The sequence below is a fragment of the Denticeps clupeoides genome, unplaced genomic scaffold (assembly GCF_900700375.1).
Source record: "Denticeps clupeoides unplaced genomic scaffold, fDenClu1.1, whole genome shotgun sequence".
Classification (NCBI taxonomy): domain Eukaryota; kingdom Metazoa; phylum Chordata; class Actinopteri; order Clupeiformes; family Denticipitidae; genus Denticeps; species Denticeps clupeoides.
In genome coordinates this window covers 729,965-748,414 of record NW_021630015.1, presented here as the reverse complement: position 1 = coordinate 748,414, position 18,450 = coordinate 729,965, and the positions used below count along the sequence as shown (strand labels likewise).

At 53.0% G+C, this 18,450-nt stretch overlaps 1 protein-coding gene across 3 annotated transcripts; it reads right to left on the bottom strand.

Annotated features, from left to right (window-relative positions):
* Positions 1-234: 234 nt before the first annotated feature.
* LOC114780436 (cell surface glycoprotein MUC18-like) lies at positions 235-18,018 on the bottom strand. 3 transcript variants are annotated; one of them, XM_028967729.1, is made up of 16 exons: positions 17,830-18,018; positions 5,220-5,344; positions 4,917-5,142; positions 4,784-4,854; positions 4,613-4,700; positions 4,354-4,533; positions 3,896-4,023; positions 3,663-3,807; positions 3,463-3,578; positions 3,236-3,377; positions 3,036-3,166; positions 2,815-2,956; positions 2,025-2,036; positions 1,465-1,603; positions 1,277-1,394; positions 235-1,164 (listed from the first exon to the last, which is right to left on the bottom strand). In XM_028967729.1, exons 1-16 carry the CDS (start codon positions 17,927-17,929, stop codon positions 1,162-1,164), a joined length of 1,866 nt encoding a protein of 621 aa, XP_028823562.1. In that variant the 5' UTR covers positions 17,930-18,018; the 3' UTR covers positions 235-1,161. The 3 variants fall into 3 exon arrangements, with proteins under 3 accessions (XP_028823562.1, XP_028823560.1, XP_028823561.1); XM_028967727.1 differs by having other exon boundaries at positions 235-1,159; XM_028967728.1 differs by lacking the exon at positions 2,025-2,036 and having other exon boundaries at positions 235-1,159.
* Between the last annotated feature and the right edge of the window lie 432 nt (positions 18,019-18,450).

Genomic DNA, 18,450 nt, shown 5'->3' with positions numbered 1-18,450 from the left:
TGTTGTGTATGGAACTCTGATGTTCTGAAGTGGTAGGTAAGGTTCTATGTTATGACGTGTACAGTAGCGTTCTGTACTGTTGTGTATGGAACTCTGATGTTCTGAAGTGGTAGGTAAGGTTCTATGTTAGGATGTGTACAGTAGCATTCTGTACTGTTGTGTATGGAACTCTGATGTTCTGAAGTGGTAGGTAAGGTTCTATGTTAGGATGTGTACAGTAGCATTCTGTACTGTTGTGTATAGAACTCTGATGTTCTGAAGTGGTAGGTAAGGTTCTATGTTAGGATGTGTACAGTAGCATTCTGTACTGTTGTGTATGGAACTCTGATGTTCTGAAGTGGTAGGTAAGGTTCTATGTTATGACGTGTACAGTAGCGTTCTGTACTGTTGTGTATGGAACTCTGATGTTCTGTAGTCATGTCCTATGTTAATGTAGCATACTCTCGCTCTCTCTCTCTCGGCACCGTAACACAACAGTTACGTTCTATTACTAGAACTATGTACATGAAGCTGGCAGTAGTTTATATTCTCATGAAAATCCACGTTCTAAAGAAACAGCGACATCATGCCATGTCACACCAAACCAACAGGAACGCCGGGAACAGAAAGAAAGGAAGGAAGGAAAAGTTTGGCAGGTATTCTGGGTGAAGGTGACTCGGCGGCTTGGTTGTGGGATTAAATGTACGTTCTACCGCCGTCCGGAACGGGTTCCTCGGTTCTCCGTTAACTCAGTCACCAGCCGTTTTTGAATGTGGGGGTCGTGTGCAGGTCAGAGTGATCATAAATCGTGATCCGAATTGTTCTACTTCACCCCCCATCTACGTTCTAACAGAGAAAAAGACACAATGTCTTGATCATGTGGTTTAAAGTGACAGGTCAGAGGTCATTTGAGCCAGTCTCGTGTGATATAAAAATAGCCCCCAGGTTTACATCTGGCCACCCTTTTCGTACCGTAAAAATCGTTTAAATAGCTAAATATATAGAACTATGTACATTTTTATATGGACCACGTGCTGAAACAGATGCAGGTAGGAAATTGGGTTCTGGTCCTGGTCACGTGGTCCAGGTGTTGGCTTGGCTCGTCCTCCAGGCTCTGATCCAGAGGTCAGGGGTCAGGGGTCAGGGCCGCTCAGCTTTGCTAGTTGCGCAGGTCCATGTACTTTACTCCAGGAACAAGCAGCCAGACGGGAGAAGAGGACAGAAAACATCGACCAAAAAGAGTTATTTCGGGGTGAAAGGTCAGAGCCGCGCCGGATGTGGTAGAACATCTAGGTACCTGCTCGTTAGGAGGTCTCTGCTCCCCGTTCACGCCCTTCAGCAGGACCACGTCCTCCGTCTTGCTCTCCGGCTTCATCTCCACCACGATTTCGTCTCTGTTGCTCTTCTCCGCGGTTCTGCGGACACAGCGGCGGTTAGAACCTCACGCGGTGGCGCCGCCGGGACACCGGCCGGGGCCAGACTCACATCTGCTGCTTGCCGGAGCGGCCGCAGGCCATCTTGCCCTTCTTGTGGAGGAAGTAGAGGACGCTGCCGAGGACGGCCAGCAGCAGCAGGCAGGTGATGATGACCACGATGACGACCCCGCTGCCGTCAGACGGGGGCGCTGCAGCGGGACGCGGAACATTCCTGCTCATCTCCTCCACACACAACTTCTTTTACGTTCCCCGAAACATCTCAAACGCCGAGATGCACGATCACCGTCGTCACCGCGCTCTCGGCTAAAACGTCAAAATCTGCTGCCGTTACGCGACTTTACGAGGTGGCAGATTCCCCGACCACAACTAACCCGACTCCGTCTCCGTCCCGGAGGAACGTGTGTTGTCGGGTCTCCTCCTGTTGGCCTAAGTGGTGTGTGGCGCTGCTCTGACTTTCCTTCACACGGAATTTTAATAACGCCTGCGGGCCCTTTACCGTAACGGCCGCGGCATGAATAATGCATGGCCCCGACCCGCTGGAAATGAAAACGCGGGCGGATTTTGGTTGTACGGGCGCGGCGTGGTGATGGTGTGCGGGGCGCGTCTCACCTTCCGGAGTTGCTGTGGAGAGAGAAGAGAGGGGCGGCGGTTATTCATTTATACGGTAAAGAGTCGGAGTCGGGGCGTCGGCCCTTTGTGTCTCCGCCGAGCGAAGTGCCAGAGATGTAAAAAAAACGTGGGCCTGAGCCAAGAGACAGAAATCCCACACAGCCCCCGACCGGTTCCACGGGCCTGGAGCCACGGCGGCAGAACCGGCCCCAGCTGGCTTCATTTAAAGCGGCCGGGGGCGTGGGACCCTGCCGGCTGCCATTCACACTAATGGGGGTTCTGCACTCCTGCGCGCAGAACGTTCTAATACATTATCGTCGTGGAGGGGTGGCCTAGTGGGGACAGTGGTGGCCTAGCGGTTAAGGAAGCGGCCCCGTAATCAGAAGGTTGGCGGTTCGAATCCCGATCTGCCAAGGTACCACTGAGCAAAGCACCGTCCCCACACACTGCTCCCCGGGGTGTCATGGTGCCCACTGCTCACTCAGGGTGATGGTTAAATGGTGGTAGTAGCCTAGTGGGTAACACACTCGCCTATGAACCAGAAGACCCGGGTTCGAATCCCACTTACTGCCATTGTGTCCCTGAGCAAGACACTTAACCCTAAATTGCTCCAGGGAGACTGTCCCTGTAACTACTGATTGTAAGTCGCTCTGGATAAGGGTGTCTGATAAATGCTGTAAATGTAAATGTAAATGCAGAGGACAAATTTCACTGTGTGCACCGTGTGCTGTGCTGCTGTGTATCACAAGTGACAATCACTTCACTTTGATGGGCGAACTGGGGCGCTTACTGGCTTCGATGGCGTAGGAGCGCGTCTCGGAGCCCATGTCACTGGTGGCGTTGCACGTGGCCGTGGTGTCGGAGGTCAGCTTGACGGTCACCAGGCTGTGGACGGTGTCTTCGGTGACCCTGTTGGCCACCTCGCGCCAGCTCTGCAGGGAGGACGCGGACGTTAGCGGCCCGAGGTGCCGGCGGCGGCGCGGAGCCCGGTGTGGGCGGGGCTTTGCTCACCTGGCTCCCCGCGATGCTCCAGGTGATGATGGGTCGAGGACGTCCCCGGGCGTCGCAGCTCAGGTTCACCAGCTTCCCCGCCCGCTCCTTCAGGGAGACGTACCCCTCCGTCCTCTTCATCTCGGGCGCGCCTGCGTGGAGCGACGACACGTGTAAACGCGCTCGTCGCCGTCACCGTCACCGCCGCCGCCGCCACTCACCTTCCACGACGATGTGGACGGAGCCCGTGGTGCGCATGTCCGGCTGCGACGGCACGGTCACCGCGCAGACGTACTCGCCCGCCGTGTCGAAGGTGGCGTCCTGCAGGACCAGCGTGTGGCCCCGCCCGACCTCTTCGCCGCTCTGCGGAGGAAACGGAGACGCAGGACGGGTTCTTACAGAACTCTAAGCAACTTTATCAGGAACCGGCGAAGGACAGCTGCCGTACTTTAAACCACACCGTCGTGGTGTTCAGGGACGATAGCGCGTTGCACGTGGCCGTCAGACTTTCGCCCTTGAACATGACCTCAGAGTCCCGGGGCACCACGATGGCGGCGTCCAGATCTGCACACGACACCGAACACCAGCAGGTCAGGGGTGAGGTCTCAGTGTAAGGGGACGCTGGGGACTGAGGACCAGGTCACTCACAGTGGACGGTGAGGGTGGTGTGGCCGACCACCTCCTCCGGGGACTCCGCGCCCGCCGACCGGCACTGGTAAACGCCGCTGTCCCGCCGCGTCACCTCGTGCAGCGTCAGCGTCCCGTCCTCCGAGTCCAGCTCCACCTCCGGCTGCTGCGGAACGTTCAGAATTTAAAACAAGATGAGAAACGTCCTCCAGGCCGGACGCCTCTCGGCGGGTGGGGGCGGGGCTCATTCTCACTTGTTCTCGGTTGAAAGTGAGGGGCGATGGGGGGTTGCCGTCACCACGGCAACGGATCTCCACTGTGTCCCCCTCTTTGACCAGACCCCTCGGCCGTTCCTTCCACAGCTCCACTTTTGTTGTCGGGTCTGCGGGGTGAGAAAGGGAGAAGCTGTAAATCCCGCTCCGTCCAATCACGGCGCCCCGTTTGACAATGAGCCCATCGACTCGGCGCTAACAAGACAAAGAGTTCAATACAAACGTCATGAGAGCGATGGCGACTTCACATTAAAAAGTAGTTTAGCGTAACGGCGGGGTCCAGCGCGGAGCCAATTAATTGGCAATAATCCACCTGGTTGTTCACACCGGCGCCGGACTAAATGTGTATTTACTTTAGAACCATAATTGAATCCTCGCAGCCAATCAGAACGCTGGATGAGGACAAACCTTGTTCTTACGATAATGGAGGAGGCACTCACAGTGTACGATGATGCCGATCTGTCTAGATGTCGACGTCCTGGTGTCTCCCGGCACGAGGAAACTCGCTTCGCACGAGAAGAAGGCGTGTCTGTCCTCCTTAGTGACCTTATACTGCAGGTCACTCTGGACGGTGTACAAATCGCTGGACGTCCGTGTGACCAGGGTCACAATGTTGACCTCTGAAAGATTAGAAGCACATTGGCTCAGGAGCCCATTCGGTGTAAATGAAGTCAGGTGGGCGGGGCTGGAGAAACTTACGGCCCTGCGTGGGGCGGAGTGGAACCTGGTTCCGGTACCAGGTGATGTTTGGCTTGGGGAAACCGTTCCTGGCTTCACAGGACGCGACCTGATCAGAAGAACGGGACAGTTGTGAAATATGGAGGTCCTCCAAGACCAGAGGTCTCTGGTCACATGGTCTCTGGTTCTCACCTTGGTGGGAAGCTCTCTGGACACCGAGATCCCAGAATGGACGCCCTCGATCAGAGGCCCTTCCGGGGGTTCTGGAAGAGAATGTAAGAATGTAACGTGGGCCACATGACCCCGACGGGTTCCGGCTACTTACCGAATACCGCGAGGTGGGTCTTCTCTTCGCCGCTGCCCGCCGCCATCCCGTTGACCTCGCAGAAAAACTCCCTCTCGTCCGCGATCCTGACGCTGCGGATGGTCAGCACCTCGCCGCCGGCGCCCGCCGACACGTTGATGCGGCCCGAGTACTCGGTGCTGCCGTCCACGGTCTGGGTGGTGAGGTCGCTGTAGGAGATCCTCACCCTGGAGCCGCTGGCCGATTTCTGCAGGGATCAGGGGAGAGGTTCGTTCCTTCCGGACCCTCTGGGATGATTAGAAGAAGATTAGGAGCTCGACTCACAACAAACCACTGGATCATCATCATGTGGGGCTCCGTGCTGAAGGAGTAGTTGCACTGGATTTCTGCCCGCTCCCCCTGGAACACCTCCAGCCGGTCCTCCATCTGAATGTCCACCTTCGCGCTCGCTGGGGAAAAGATGTCAGCCAATCAGAACCCACCGCTCTGCGCTTCAGAGACGGCGGAAGGTTTACCGTATGAATGAAATAAACACATTCTCATATTTATGTCAGTCTGTATAAATGTTGGTTCTGCAGAAACAGAAACAGGGCAGCGGTGGCCTAGCGGTTAGGGAAGCGGCCCCGTAATCAGAAGGTTCGAATCCCGATCCGCCAAGGTGCCACTGAGGTCCCCTTGATGAAGGTCCCGTCCCCACACACTGCTCCCCAGGCGCCTGTCATGGCTGCCCACTGCTCACTCAGGGTGATGGTTAAATGCAGAGGACAAATTTCACTGTGTGCACCGTGTGCTGTGCTGCTGTGTATCACAATTAACAATCACTTCACTTCATAGTTCACTTTAAACTTTGAAACGTTGACAGGACAACCTGAAGTTAAACTGGAACGCGGACTGTACGTATATATTCTCACTACGAACTGCTGAAAAATCAGCTTTGAATCCAGATAAGGGCGGTGGTGGTGGAGTTTCCCACACACTCCTCCCACGGTCACCAAGGGTGACGGTTAAAGACAGAGGACACGTGTCACCGCGTCACCGCGTGCTGCGCTGCAGTGTCTCACAATGACAACCACGTCACTTTCAGATATGAGATTTCTAAGAACACTTTGTGGGACCATTTAAAAGCACCCAGAAAGTGGGACCCCCCCCCATTATCAGACGCATCGTGGACGTGAAGCTGCAGCGGGCCTCAGCAACTCTCGTCCATTGTTAATGGTGACAGGAGAATGGGGCCGATGGCCCCTGCAGTCGTCGTGGCCCAGCCGCGTCCCCCACCGCTCGTTCCCACAGCTCCACAGCTCGCGTCGTCAGGAGGACCCCATATTTCCTGTGGGACGGGCTTGGGCACCTCGATTTGCAGAGCATTCCTGTCCTTCCTGACTGGCTCTGCTGGGGGAGGCGGCCTGTGAAAGGCCTCCTTCTGATTGGAAACATCTGTCCAGCGGGGGGGGGGTTGGCTGCTGGGTTGCCGTGGAGACGGCCGGTACGGGATTTCCATGTGGGGGAGGTGGGCAGAGGAGGCGCTGGCACGGGCCGGTGGGTAAAGATGGCACGAGGACACTCACTGCCCACCAGGCCACCAATCAGAGGCCTGGGAGAGAGAGAGTGGCTTTTCCTATTGGCTGAGGCTGTTTTTCATATTGCAACAGGGTAAACACACACATACACACACACACACACACACACACACTTTCCCTTTCATTCGGTCGCAGTCCCGCCCCACTGACTCCATTCAACTCTCCTGGTGCATTGTGGGATGGTCCAAACAGAAGCTTTTCTGCTGGTTCTGATCATGTTGTGGCCGGGTCCCGGGCGTGAACGTCACGTCGGTGATGTAATGAGGTGGGTGTGGCCGCCGGGAGCAGCGCGTTTGTCAGCTTCAGGCTCAGCTCTGTACACAGTGGTGGATATTTGAAAGTGCTGACAGAGGAAGGTTGACTTCTGGGCGGTGAGGGTGGCGGCGTGGGGGAGGGGCTTCAACAAAACTCCGTTTATCCTGCAAGGAGAAGGACGACCGGGAGGAATCGGCGTTTACGGAGCATCGGTGTGATGATGGGTGTGGGTGGGGCAGCGTGTGGATTTGTGGGCTCCTGGAATGTAAGACAGCACTCTGAGAGAAGACATTTGAGAACATCTTCATATCTCCACCCTGCACCTCCAAAACACCTGCAGCATGAATGATGTGAAAATGCTCGATTCTGTGACCTTTCCCCCATTTCACAGACTAACGGCTGAAATAAGAGGACAGATTGTGGTTTGTTTTTCTGATGGAGCAGAACATCTTCTGGGAGGTTCTGACGATCTGACTGGCCAGGCCCGGTGAGGGTGAGGGTGTTAACGTGTGTGACAGGACCGCACCGGCGTCAAGCTCACGCCCTTCAACAAACTTATCCCCCAGATCAGCTGCACACAGCACACCTGGGATCAAAGCGATCGAGGCTTTAATGCACACACACACACACACACACACACACACACACCAAATCAGTAGAACATTTTCACACACACCAGAATAGTGTAACATTTTCAAACATACACACACACACCAGAACAGTAGAATATTTTCACACACACACACACACACACATACACCTTAAAATCCCTCTTACACACACTCACCAAATCTGTCCATTCGTTCATACACTCTCTCTCTCTCTCTCTCTCTCTCTCTCCCCCTCACACACACACAGACAGAGCGACAGAACAGACAGACGGACTCTCACACAGTGTCCAGATTAAAGCCGCGCCTTTGTGAACTGTGAAGCATCACAAATCCCCAACCAACTTCATCCTCCTCTTCATCCGACCAACATTAAACATGCAAATCCCTCAGTAGACACACACACACACATACACACACACACACACACACACACACACACACAGGGCAGATTCCCCAAACCACTTATTTTCAAAAATGTAGAATCAACCAAATGATGTTCTCCTATAACCTCGGAGAACCTGAGAGTTCCACCACATTATCAGCAGAACCTTTTAATCAAACCAACAGCCTCTACTCAGGGGTACTGAGACAAACCAGGGAGAAAGGGGCGGGGCTGGGGGTGGAGTTAACAGTTGACTCTTGCCATGTGAGAGTGGAGCGATTGTCATTGTGAAGCACGGCACACAGTGCCGGTTGCCATGAAAGGCGACCGGTACCTTGATCAAGGGGAACTCAGTGGCACCTTGGCGGGTCGCGATTCGACCCCCACAACCTTCCGATTCCGAGTCAGCTTCCTTACCGCTAGGTCACAACTGCCATGTAAGCTCCAGCTGTGACGGGTGTGTGTGTGTGTGTGTGTGGTGTGTGTGTTAATGAGGTTGAACATCAGTTGCTGCCCCGGTTAAACAATTTCATTATAATTCTGCACTTAATTCCCCGTAATTTGCCGTTTATCAGACTTGGCCCAGTGATTTGTGTAACGAGTTTATTAATCTTTCACCGCCTCCCCCTCTAACGACTTAATGAATGTTGTGTTTAGAAGCATCACACACACACACACACACACACACACTCTGCCAAGCTTTACCACGTCCAGGAACCCAGTCAACTCGCCAGTCAGTGCAGTAATTACTGTAATGAGAACTGCGTTCATTAAAACAAATCAGTTCAGCGCAGACGTGAAGGCAGCTGCCGCCTGTCAGCTGACCACATTCCTGCTCTCCAAACAACACACAACTTGTCCCGGTCCAGCACCGTCCAGCACCTTCAGCCTGAAGACGCCTGTCCACGACACGCCCATGAACACGACAGCAGACCTTTATCAGGACCAGCACAACAACGCAGAATGGGGATTAAAGGGTGCACACATACACACACACACACACACACACACACAACTTGTCCCGGTCCAGCACCGTCCAGCACCTTCAGTCAGAAGACGCCCGTCCACGACACGCCCATGAACACGACAGCAGACCTTCATCAGGACCTGCACAACAACTCAGTACGGGGATTAAAGGGTGCACACATACACACACACACACACACACACACACACACAACTTGTCCCGGTCCAGCACCGTCCAGCACCTTCAGCCTGAAGACGCCCGTCCCCGACAACAGACCTTCATCAGGACCTGCACAACAACTCAGTACGGGGATTAAAGGGTGCACACATACACACACACACACACACACACACACAACTTGTCCCGGTCCAGCACCGTCCAGCACCTTCAGCCTGAAGATGCCCGTCCACGACACGCCCATGAACACGACAGCAGACCTTCATCAGGACCGGCACAACAACTCAGTACGGGGATTAAAGGGTGCACACACACACACACACACACACACACACACACACAACTTGTCCCGGTCCAGCACCGTCCAGCACCTTCAGTCAGAAGACGCCCGTCCACGACACGCCCATGAACACGACAGCAGACCTTCATCAGGACCTGCACAACAACTCAGTACGGGGATTAAAGGGTGCACACATACACACACACACACACACACACACACACACAACTTGTCCCGGTCCAGCACCGTCCAGCACCTTCAGCCTGAAGACGCCCGTCCCCGACAACAGACCTTCATCAGGACCTGCACAACAACTCAGTACGGGGATTAAAGGGTGCACACATACACACACACACACACACACACACACACACAACTTGTCCCGGTCCAGCACCGTCCAGCACCTTCAGCCTGAAGATGCCCGTCCACGACACGCCCATGAACACGACAGCAGACCTTCATCAGGACCGGCACAACAACTCAGTACGGGGATTAAAGGGTGCACACACACACACACACACACACACACACACACTCACACACATCGGTCTGAATAACAGTATCTTCTGAGAGAATAAATGCAGGGGATTCTCGGGCCCCGGGGCCGCTGATCACTGCCTGTCTCATCCCTCTGATGTGCGGCAGCGTTGGCAGCCCGCTGGATGAAGGGCGTGTCAGGCGCTTCTGCCTTTCGCCCGGCTTTAACAAGGCGACAACAAAGGCGTCGCTCAGTCAAGTCGGCCTTTCATCGCGGCGCCCGAGTCGCTCGCCGTGGACCCGCGTCGCCCCCCCACCGGGCGGGGCTGATGCCCTCACACAGAATAGAGGAGCGAACACAGGTGCCAAACCGCGTTTAATGAGGGCCACTCCCACAATAACGGCCCGCCCCGCCCCGCCCCGCCCCACCCCGGACAGGGTCGGAGGGGTCGGGGTGGAGTGTTTTTAACCCCGTCTGTTTTCACAGCAAACCCCCGTGTTTCTCCTGTAAACTTCATCGGAGGTCATGTGCGAAACAAAAGCGCCTCGTCACGCTGTAACAAAACCAATCCGGTCCGTTTCTGTCTCAGACTGTCCCCCCCACCACTCGTCACCGGGGTGAATATTTGGACACGCAGGCTGGGCTCCCACTGACGGGGGACGGCACAGCTGAGGACAACAAGAACTCCTCTCATGTTCCCACCGACAGACAGCCACAGCTGGACATCTGTCCCCCCGACTTCTGACGGGGACCACACACCCGAACTGGGGGTCCATCAGGACCTGCCTGACTGAAGACGCAGCACATGTATTCATGTGTAATTAACCACCCTAACGGGTCTAATTATTTCAGAGGATGAACATTATTAATGTTTTTACAGACAAAATTTTAAAAAAGAGGAGGAGCCCGTATGCATACGTGACCACGCCCTCTACCAACACCAAGATGCAGATGATCAGCACTTTAATGCTGCAGCTCTGAACCCCATGTGGGGTCCGACCTGTGGGTAACACACTCGCCTGTGAACCAGAAGACCCAGGTTCAAACCCCACTTACTACCATCGTGTCCCTGAGCAGGACACTTAACCCTGAGTGTCTCCAGGGGGGGACTGTCCCTGTAACTACTGGTTGTAAGTCGCTCTGGATAAGGGCGTCTGGTAAATACTGTAAATGTAAATGCAGACACCGGGCAGTGGGAACAGTTCCACCAGCCCCAGGCTCTGAAGGTTCCGTAGGTGCTGAGGCGGGTATAAATTAGAAGCAATGGTCCCAACACACTTTGATTAACTGCTGATCCTTTAACACCGTCTAATATCCCGGGACCTGAGGAAGAGGCTTTGAAATGCAGAGTTCAAAGATAAAGGCCCGTCTCCTTGATCTGTGGGTCAGAGAGGAAGCAGTGATGTTCTACCAGTGTTTATCTCCTCACTGTTCTACTGACAGCAAGTGTAGGTCAGATTCTACGAACGTGAGATTCGTGGGCTGAGGGCCACAGGCTTTCCCCGCTCCTGCATTATTTGTCTGACAGGTCATGAAAACGGTCACGACGTGGTGACGACGAGGTCGGTTCTGCCTCCCGGTGTAGATCCGGTTCTTTCCTCATTTGCTTGTTTGTCTCTTCCTGTCGGTTTTGTAGCTCCTGGTGTCAGCTGCGAGAGAGCAGATGCCGGCCTGCTGGGGGGGCGGAGCCTCCCCACCGCGCCCACACTACTCCGGCCCAGCAGGGGGAGGTGCTGAGTCACCTTCACTAATTAAAGCACCGCACCTTTTCACTTTTACTTTATTTTATCTTCACTCTTCCACCAGGTCAAGGGAGTTGGTGCTAGACTTTCAAATTCTTAAAAAGTTCTATCAGATACCTTCAAGGCTGCAATGTTGCATTCTGGGATTGGTGTCTGGTTGCTGCTCTCCGTGAAGCATCAATAATTAAGCAGACGATGAACACTGTGTCTCGGTGGGGGTCGCCCCACACCAGTAAACCTGGATTCCAGCACCTCGCTGGGCGCCTGGCCTTTCGGCGTCTTTATTTAACTCTAACCCTACAGCCTGTGCACCTTCACAGCACCACGGGGTCTTCAGGCCATTCCGCTGTGCAGGTTCCCTCTGAAGGTCTCCTGCATCCCCCATCTGGAGGTGGAAACATGGTTTTGTGGAAGGAGCTTCTTGACGTAATTCTGTTCATCAGAAAATCCGGATTCATCATGGAGAAGGAGAAACCCTGCGATAATCGCCCCTCTGTTTCAGCACTCAATTGCATCTTTCACAAGCGACAGTGTGGAGAAGGGGCTAAATCCAGACTGATGCATCTGCTGCAATTCCGGTTCTATGGTGCATGAATCATTCCTTCTGTAGCGGTAACACTTTAATGAAGAATACATTATTTATCATGCAGTACATTAAAATACGCCTTTTGCAACAGATCTAAAGAGTCCCGGCTCATTAGCATAGTAGTGCATATAATTAAAATAAATAAAATTCCCTTTATTCGGTTCTATCTGAAGTAGAAATGTTCCTGTTCCTGCATGAAAAGAGAAAGCTGGCTCTCGGCCGCGGTGAGTGAAGCCCAGTGTTTATCCTAATGGAAGTGTGTGTAAAAGTAGAATTTATGGGGCCGTTTAATGAGAGGAAATGAGCTGCGCAGCGTGGGGGTTACAGACTGTTCCCCGAGCCCCAGGAAGGTGCCGCTGCCGCAGGAGCCGGAGGGTCAGCGGTGGAACGTCCAGAGGTCGGTCTGAAGTGGAGGTGGCAGCCACACCCACTTCCTGTGTTCAGGGCCGGGCGGTGTGCCCCAAAATTGTCACCATCAACATCATAATTTCTGAGATTTGTGTGTCTGGGGCAGGTTTCCCTGATACAGTTCCCCCACCAGAACGCTGCTAACCTGTATGTTGGAGTGGGCGTGGTAGTGGGCGTGGTCCCTGTGTACAAGGGGTCTCAGGAGTGTAGAGAACAGAGGGAGGAGAAAGGGAGGAGATGGACTCTGCGATACACCTGGGCGTGTCACGTACTGACAGGAGGGGGCTTTACAGAATGGAAACTGTCAATCAAGCATACAGGCTCCTCCCCCTTTTACATTTCATTAATAATTACACACCAACAAAAAGGGCTGGTTGATGTGGCATTAGTGAACATAACCTATCTTTTATAGTTGTATGTGGCCCAAGGTTCTAAAAGGTTCTAAAATTCCTATGCAATAAACAATCGAATATTACAGGTGGTTTGAAAACTCATTTGTTTAAAAATAGCAAGAAAGCACACCTTCAAATTCATAAGTTCATAAGCACGCATCGATTTGTCTCCCGGGACTGATGGTCAGCATCAGCTTGGAGAGGTCACGAGGTCGTGAGCTTCAGCTGTGTTTTGTCTACTCAGGCCCTCAGGGTGAAAGGTCAAACACAACAAAGCCGTGGTGGCGCTGCGGCGCATTAGCAGGTGCTCCGCCGAAGAGCCACTCGACACCGATATACAGACCGGGCGTCAGTTTACATCGCCTTAAACGAGTCTGTTGACAAAGGGGTCACGAAACACAAACGCGGAGCTCCGCCCCCAGGCGTGACCCCCGCTCCGGTAAACACTTCCAGGCCTGTGTTGACGTCCTCCATCACCGGGCCGGACATAAAATGTTTATACAGCGAAGTGCGCGGCGCATTAGCGAACCTCTGCCCGTCTTCGCTCCAAGGAAAATCGTTTCCATGTGAGAAGAAATGACACCGTAACGGATGAAAATGTTTCATCGTATGAAACCCAGCCGAGGTTGGTGTGGTCAGCCTGTTCTTTATTAAAAGCGGGTATGGAACGTATTCGCCGGCGCCAGAATGCCCCCTCGCCCGGCGATGGCCCGCCGGCAGGGGCGTGGTTCGCTCGGCCCCCGCTCACCGTCCTGAAAAAACGCTGACTGCTGGGGCTGTTTTTAGCCCAGTGCCTTCTGGGTAGGCTGGTTTCAAACATTTCACAATATTCCTCCTTTTTTATAAATGACGTTAGAAGGAGGAACGAAACTGTGAATCCAGCCGAAGCGCCAAAACTCGACAGACGTGAACAGATGAAACGGAGAAGTGTGTTTTCATGTGGGGGCGGATCATAAATATGGATGCGCATATGTGTCCGAATCCGTCTCCATAGAGCCTGTGTGTGTGTGTGTGTGTGTGTGTGTGTGTGTGTGTGTGTGAGATCTGTTGGATCGGGGCCCAGAAGCGCCGCGTTCTCCAACCCTCCCTCCCGTTCACCTGTGGCCAACGCCAGACCCTGAGAACAAAGCCACGTGGGACGACGCCCGCTTACCGGGCCCGATACCCGCCATCGACTGACGGGTAGCTGCTGCCAGACGGATTTCACGCCTCCTGGATTCTGACTTTGAAATCAGAGCTGCTGCTGAGTTCTTTTGTTGACTGGAGTGTCCTCTCAATACAGAACATGCAGGGAAACGTAATATTCGCAAAATACTTCTATAATAATTCGTCCTGTTTTATCCTGAATCACAGTGGAGGACCTCAGGGTTCCATTTTAGGACCACTAATTATTCCTCATCTACACAAATGACATTACACTATACAGCAAGACCTTCTTGTTATATTCACTCAATATTCATGCAATATTCCAGCTTTCAGATGAACATACGTGCGGTTAAAATGTATGAATTCAGTTTGAAAAAACACAATGCTCACATGAGGAATGTTGGCGGAATTCTGGGGAATATGGAGTCATGTCACATGAGAGGGGAAAAAAAGCATCATTTCTGTAACAAAGGGTCTGTAGAGAAGTCTTGAGGCGATACATTCCCGCTATCAGATTTCACAAACGCCTGTAACAAATCTCCCGCACAAAGGGTGCACACACACACACACACACACACGCACAACACACACCCAGAACACCAACAGAACACCATGTATCCACGTTCAAAATGACCGGCAGCTAACTAACACTCAAAATATGAGACCTGGATACACACACAACACACACACAAACATACACACAACACACATACATACATACACACAACACACACACAACAGAACACCATATAACCACGTTCAAAATGACCGGCAGCTAACTAACACTTAAAATACGAGACCTGGACACACACAACACACACAACACACACACACACACAACTCACAAACAACAGAACACCAACAGAACACCATGTAATCACTTTCAAAATGACCGTCAGCTAACTAACACTAAAAATATGAGACCTGGACACACACAACACACACAAACACACACACAACACACACACACAACACACACACAACAGAACACCAACAGAACACCATGTAATCACTTTCAAAATGACCGGCAGCTAACTAACACTCAAAATATGAGTCCTGGACACACACAACACACACAAACATACACACAACAGAACACCAACAGAACACCATGTTATCACTTTCAAAATGATCGTCAGCTAACTAACACTTAAAATACGAGACCTGGACACACACAACACACACAACACACACAACTCACAAACAACAGAACACCAACAGAACACCATGTTATCACTTTCAAAATGACCGGCAGCTAACTAACACTCAAAATATGAGTCCTGGACACACACAACACACACAAACATACACACAACAGAACACCATGTTATCACTTTCAAAATGACTGGCAGCTAACTAACACTCAAAATATGAGTCCTGGACACACACAACACACACAAACATACACACAACAGAACACCATGTAATCACTTTCAAAATGACCGTTAGCTAACTAACACTAAAAATATGAGACCTGGACACACACAACACACACAAACATACACACAACACACACACAAGAGAACACCAACAGAACACCATGTAATCACTTTCAAAATGACTGGCAGCTAACTAACACTCAAAATATGAGATCTGGACACACACAACACATAAACATACACACAAACATACACACAACACACATTCTCTGCCTCCGGTTTGCAGAACTGGACGGGTCAGGATTGTTTAGTCCGTTCTAGAAAGCTGCGGGCGGCGCTGTGTGAGGGGGAGGGGATTGTGAGTGATGTTGTCGGTGGTGCAGTTGTGTGATTTCTGTAACCAGAGACGCCCACGTCTCTCTCTGCCGCACACACACAGACACACACGTTTGTGTGAAGGGCACCAGGTGTGTGCAGCTGTCCAGTGGAGACAGTTTTGGGGCAGCGAGGGAGATTTCTGGCGGGAATCGGCCCGCCCTAATCCCCGGCCCCGCCGCCAGCCGGCCTCCAGATCCCACCGTCCCCGAGAGACGGCCATGTGGCCCGCGGACGGGACCGTCCCCAGCAGTCCAGGACCACGAGGAATAAAATAACGGAGCACAAAGGCGCCAGTGTTGCATGAAGTCTGTGGACGCGGCCGTGTAAATGTTGTCACTGCAGGGCCACTTCCTGTCTGTCCGTTTGAGAGGAGCACAATGCTTCTTGCCCGAGAGGGGGGTTCATTATTTGGCAGGTCCCTGCCGGCGCTGGCCTCGGGCCACCGTGGGTTCGTCTGTGAAAGAGAGGCCCCGCGGCGTCTGTCCACCATAAATTCCTCACCAGCCCCTCTTTCTGCTGGCCAGCCGTCCTCCCGTCCTCGCCCACCATGTCCACCAGGAACTCCAGTTCCGTCTAACGCGCGGTCAGAACCCGCCCGACACCGTGACCCCTGCGCTGGAGACGCGGACAGACTGTCTCGACCCGGCCCCGTCCCACCGCATCACCGTCCGCCGCACTGGGCACAGCAGGGTCTGGACCAAACGAGGTGCACCCCTGCCCTCGGAACGGGCGTGTCCCGGCTGAGTGGTAAAATCTGGACTGACCTCAGGATCCGGGGTCACGTTCGCATCATTTCGACTTAAAAGATCAGAGTGAGAAGAAGGTGAGAAAGTTGAAATTGTCCCGGCACCGCCCGTCTCTGCCTGTCCCCTCGGAACGTGAAATTCCCCCGGATCCGTGCGGCAGGGGCGAGGAGGGCAGAGGACCGCGCAGCGATTTTATCAGCAGCCGCATAATGCGTCCCAGACACAAAGACGTTCTATCTGCGGCATGCAGAACCGCAGGCCCGGTCCCGGGCGGCGGCGTGGGTCCCCCCTATCAGACGGGGCACGGGTCACGTTCTGAAGAGTGGGTTCTGCAGCGAGGAACAGGGCCCGGATTGTCCCGCTCGGCCAGGGGTCACGGGCCGCAGTGGGACGCAGGAAGTGGGGAGCGAGACGCCTTTTGTTGGCATACGGTGGGCCTGAGAAGGCAGAAGGTTCCGATACTCTGCCGAACGCACACACACCATCGTCTCCTCCGCTTACTACAGGACAGTAATTAAAACCGGAGGTGACATGGTCCTCCTGAGGACTCTTATCTGCAATTAGGACGCCTCCATCCAGCCAATAATCCTGAAACAGACGGCTTTGGCCCGTCTGGAGGGGGGACGTAATTAGGAGAGGCGGAGGGGAGGGGGACTTGTTACCGGCTTATGGGGACTCTGCAGGTGGACGGGGACAGATATAATAAATGGGGGGGGGGGGGGGGGGGGGGGGTCCTCCTGCCACCATGGGCTTGTTTTTGTCCAAACTCCGCTTGGAGAAAAGATGAGAAATATGGAGCAGAGAGTCTCAGGACGCGTCCTGGACAGGACTTCTGTCCAGGTACCGGTGACGACGGGGACCATAAGCCACCGGAGCAGTTCTAGGTCCGGATGGAGCGGCTTCAGGGGTGAAAATGACAGTAGACAAGCAGACCAGAGAGCCGGCAAGTCACCGCAATTACACGTACAAACAGATCATTAACATAATTGCATTTTAATTTGGTCAACTGGGTGCCTGCAGAATTACTTCCTTTTAATGACTCTTATTTTGCAAAAAAGTTGTAAAAATGTCGGCAGCGGCAGCTTTTATTTGGGCGCGCTGGCCAACACCAACACACGTTGGTGTTAGAAATATAAAAATGGAGAAATATAAAATTCAGCATGAAACCGTTAACAGTTCAAACGTGTCGTTTTCTGCCTTACATCATATCTGCGTGGTTATTAAAATGTAGAATACTTGTGACCCGGGTGGCGAAATGCTGGAATAAACCTGGAACCACCACAGTCCCTCACGACGCGGCTCAAGTCCCAGTTAAGTCCCGACACGGACACGCTTCTTTCGGAAAGTGCAACATCGCGCGGCGGCGATTTAAGGTTCAATTTCATTTCATTCATTTTGAAATGTTAAAGGAACCGAGTTAAAAAACTCACCGAGCGCCGCGGCGGAGCAGAGAAGAGAGAAATAAAAGAATCCCGACATGATGGTCCAGCAAGAAGAGCAGCACTGAACCGACACAGCGCGGAGACTCATACACACTCAGAGGGAGAGAGAGAGAGAGAGAGACTATTACACACTGACAGAGAGAGAGAGAGACTCATACACACTCACAGAGCGAGAGAGAGACTATTACACACTGACAGAGAGAGAGAGAGAGAGAGACTCATACACACTCACAGAGCGAGAGAGAGACTATTACACACTGACAGAGAGAGAGAGAGAGACTCACACACACTCACAGAGAGAGAGAGGGAGAGAGACTATTACACACTGACAGAGAGAGAGAGAGACTCACACACACTCACAGAGAGAGAGAGGGAGAGAGACTATTACACACTGACAGAGAGAGAGAGAGACTCACACACACTCACAAAGAGAGAGAGGGAGAGAGAGAGACTCATGCACACTCACAGAGAGAGAGGGAGAGAGAGAGACTCATACACACTCACAGAGAGAGAGAGACTCACACACACTCACAGAGAGAGAGAGAGTTTATGTATAAATGAGTAAATATTACTGTATGAAGGGGTGTGTGAGTGGGTGAATTTTAGATG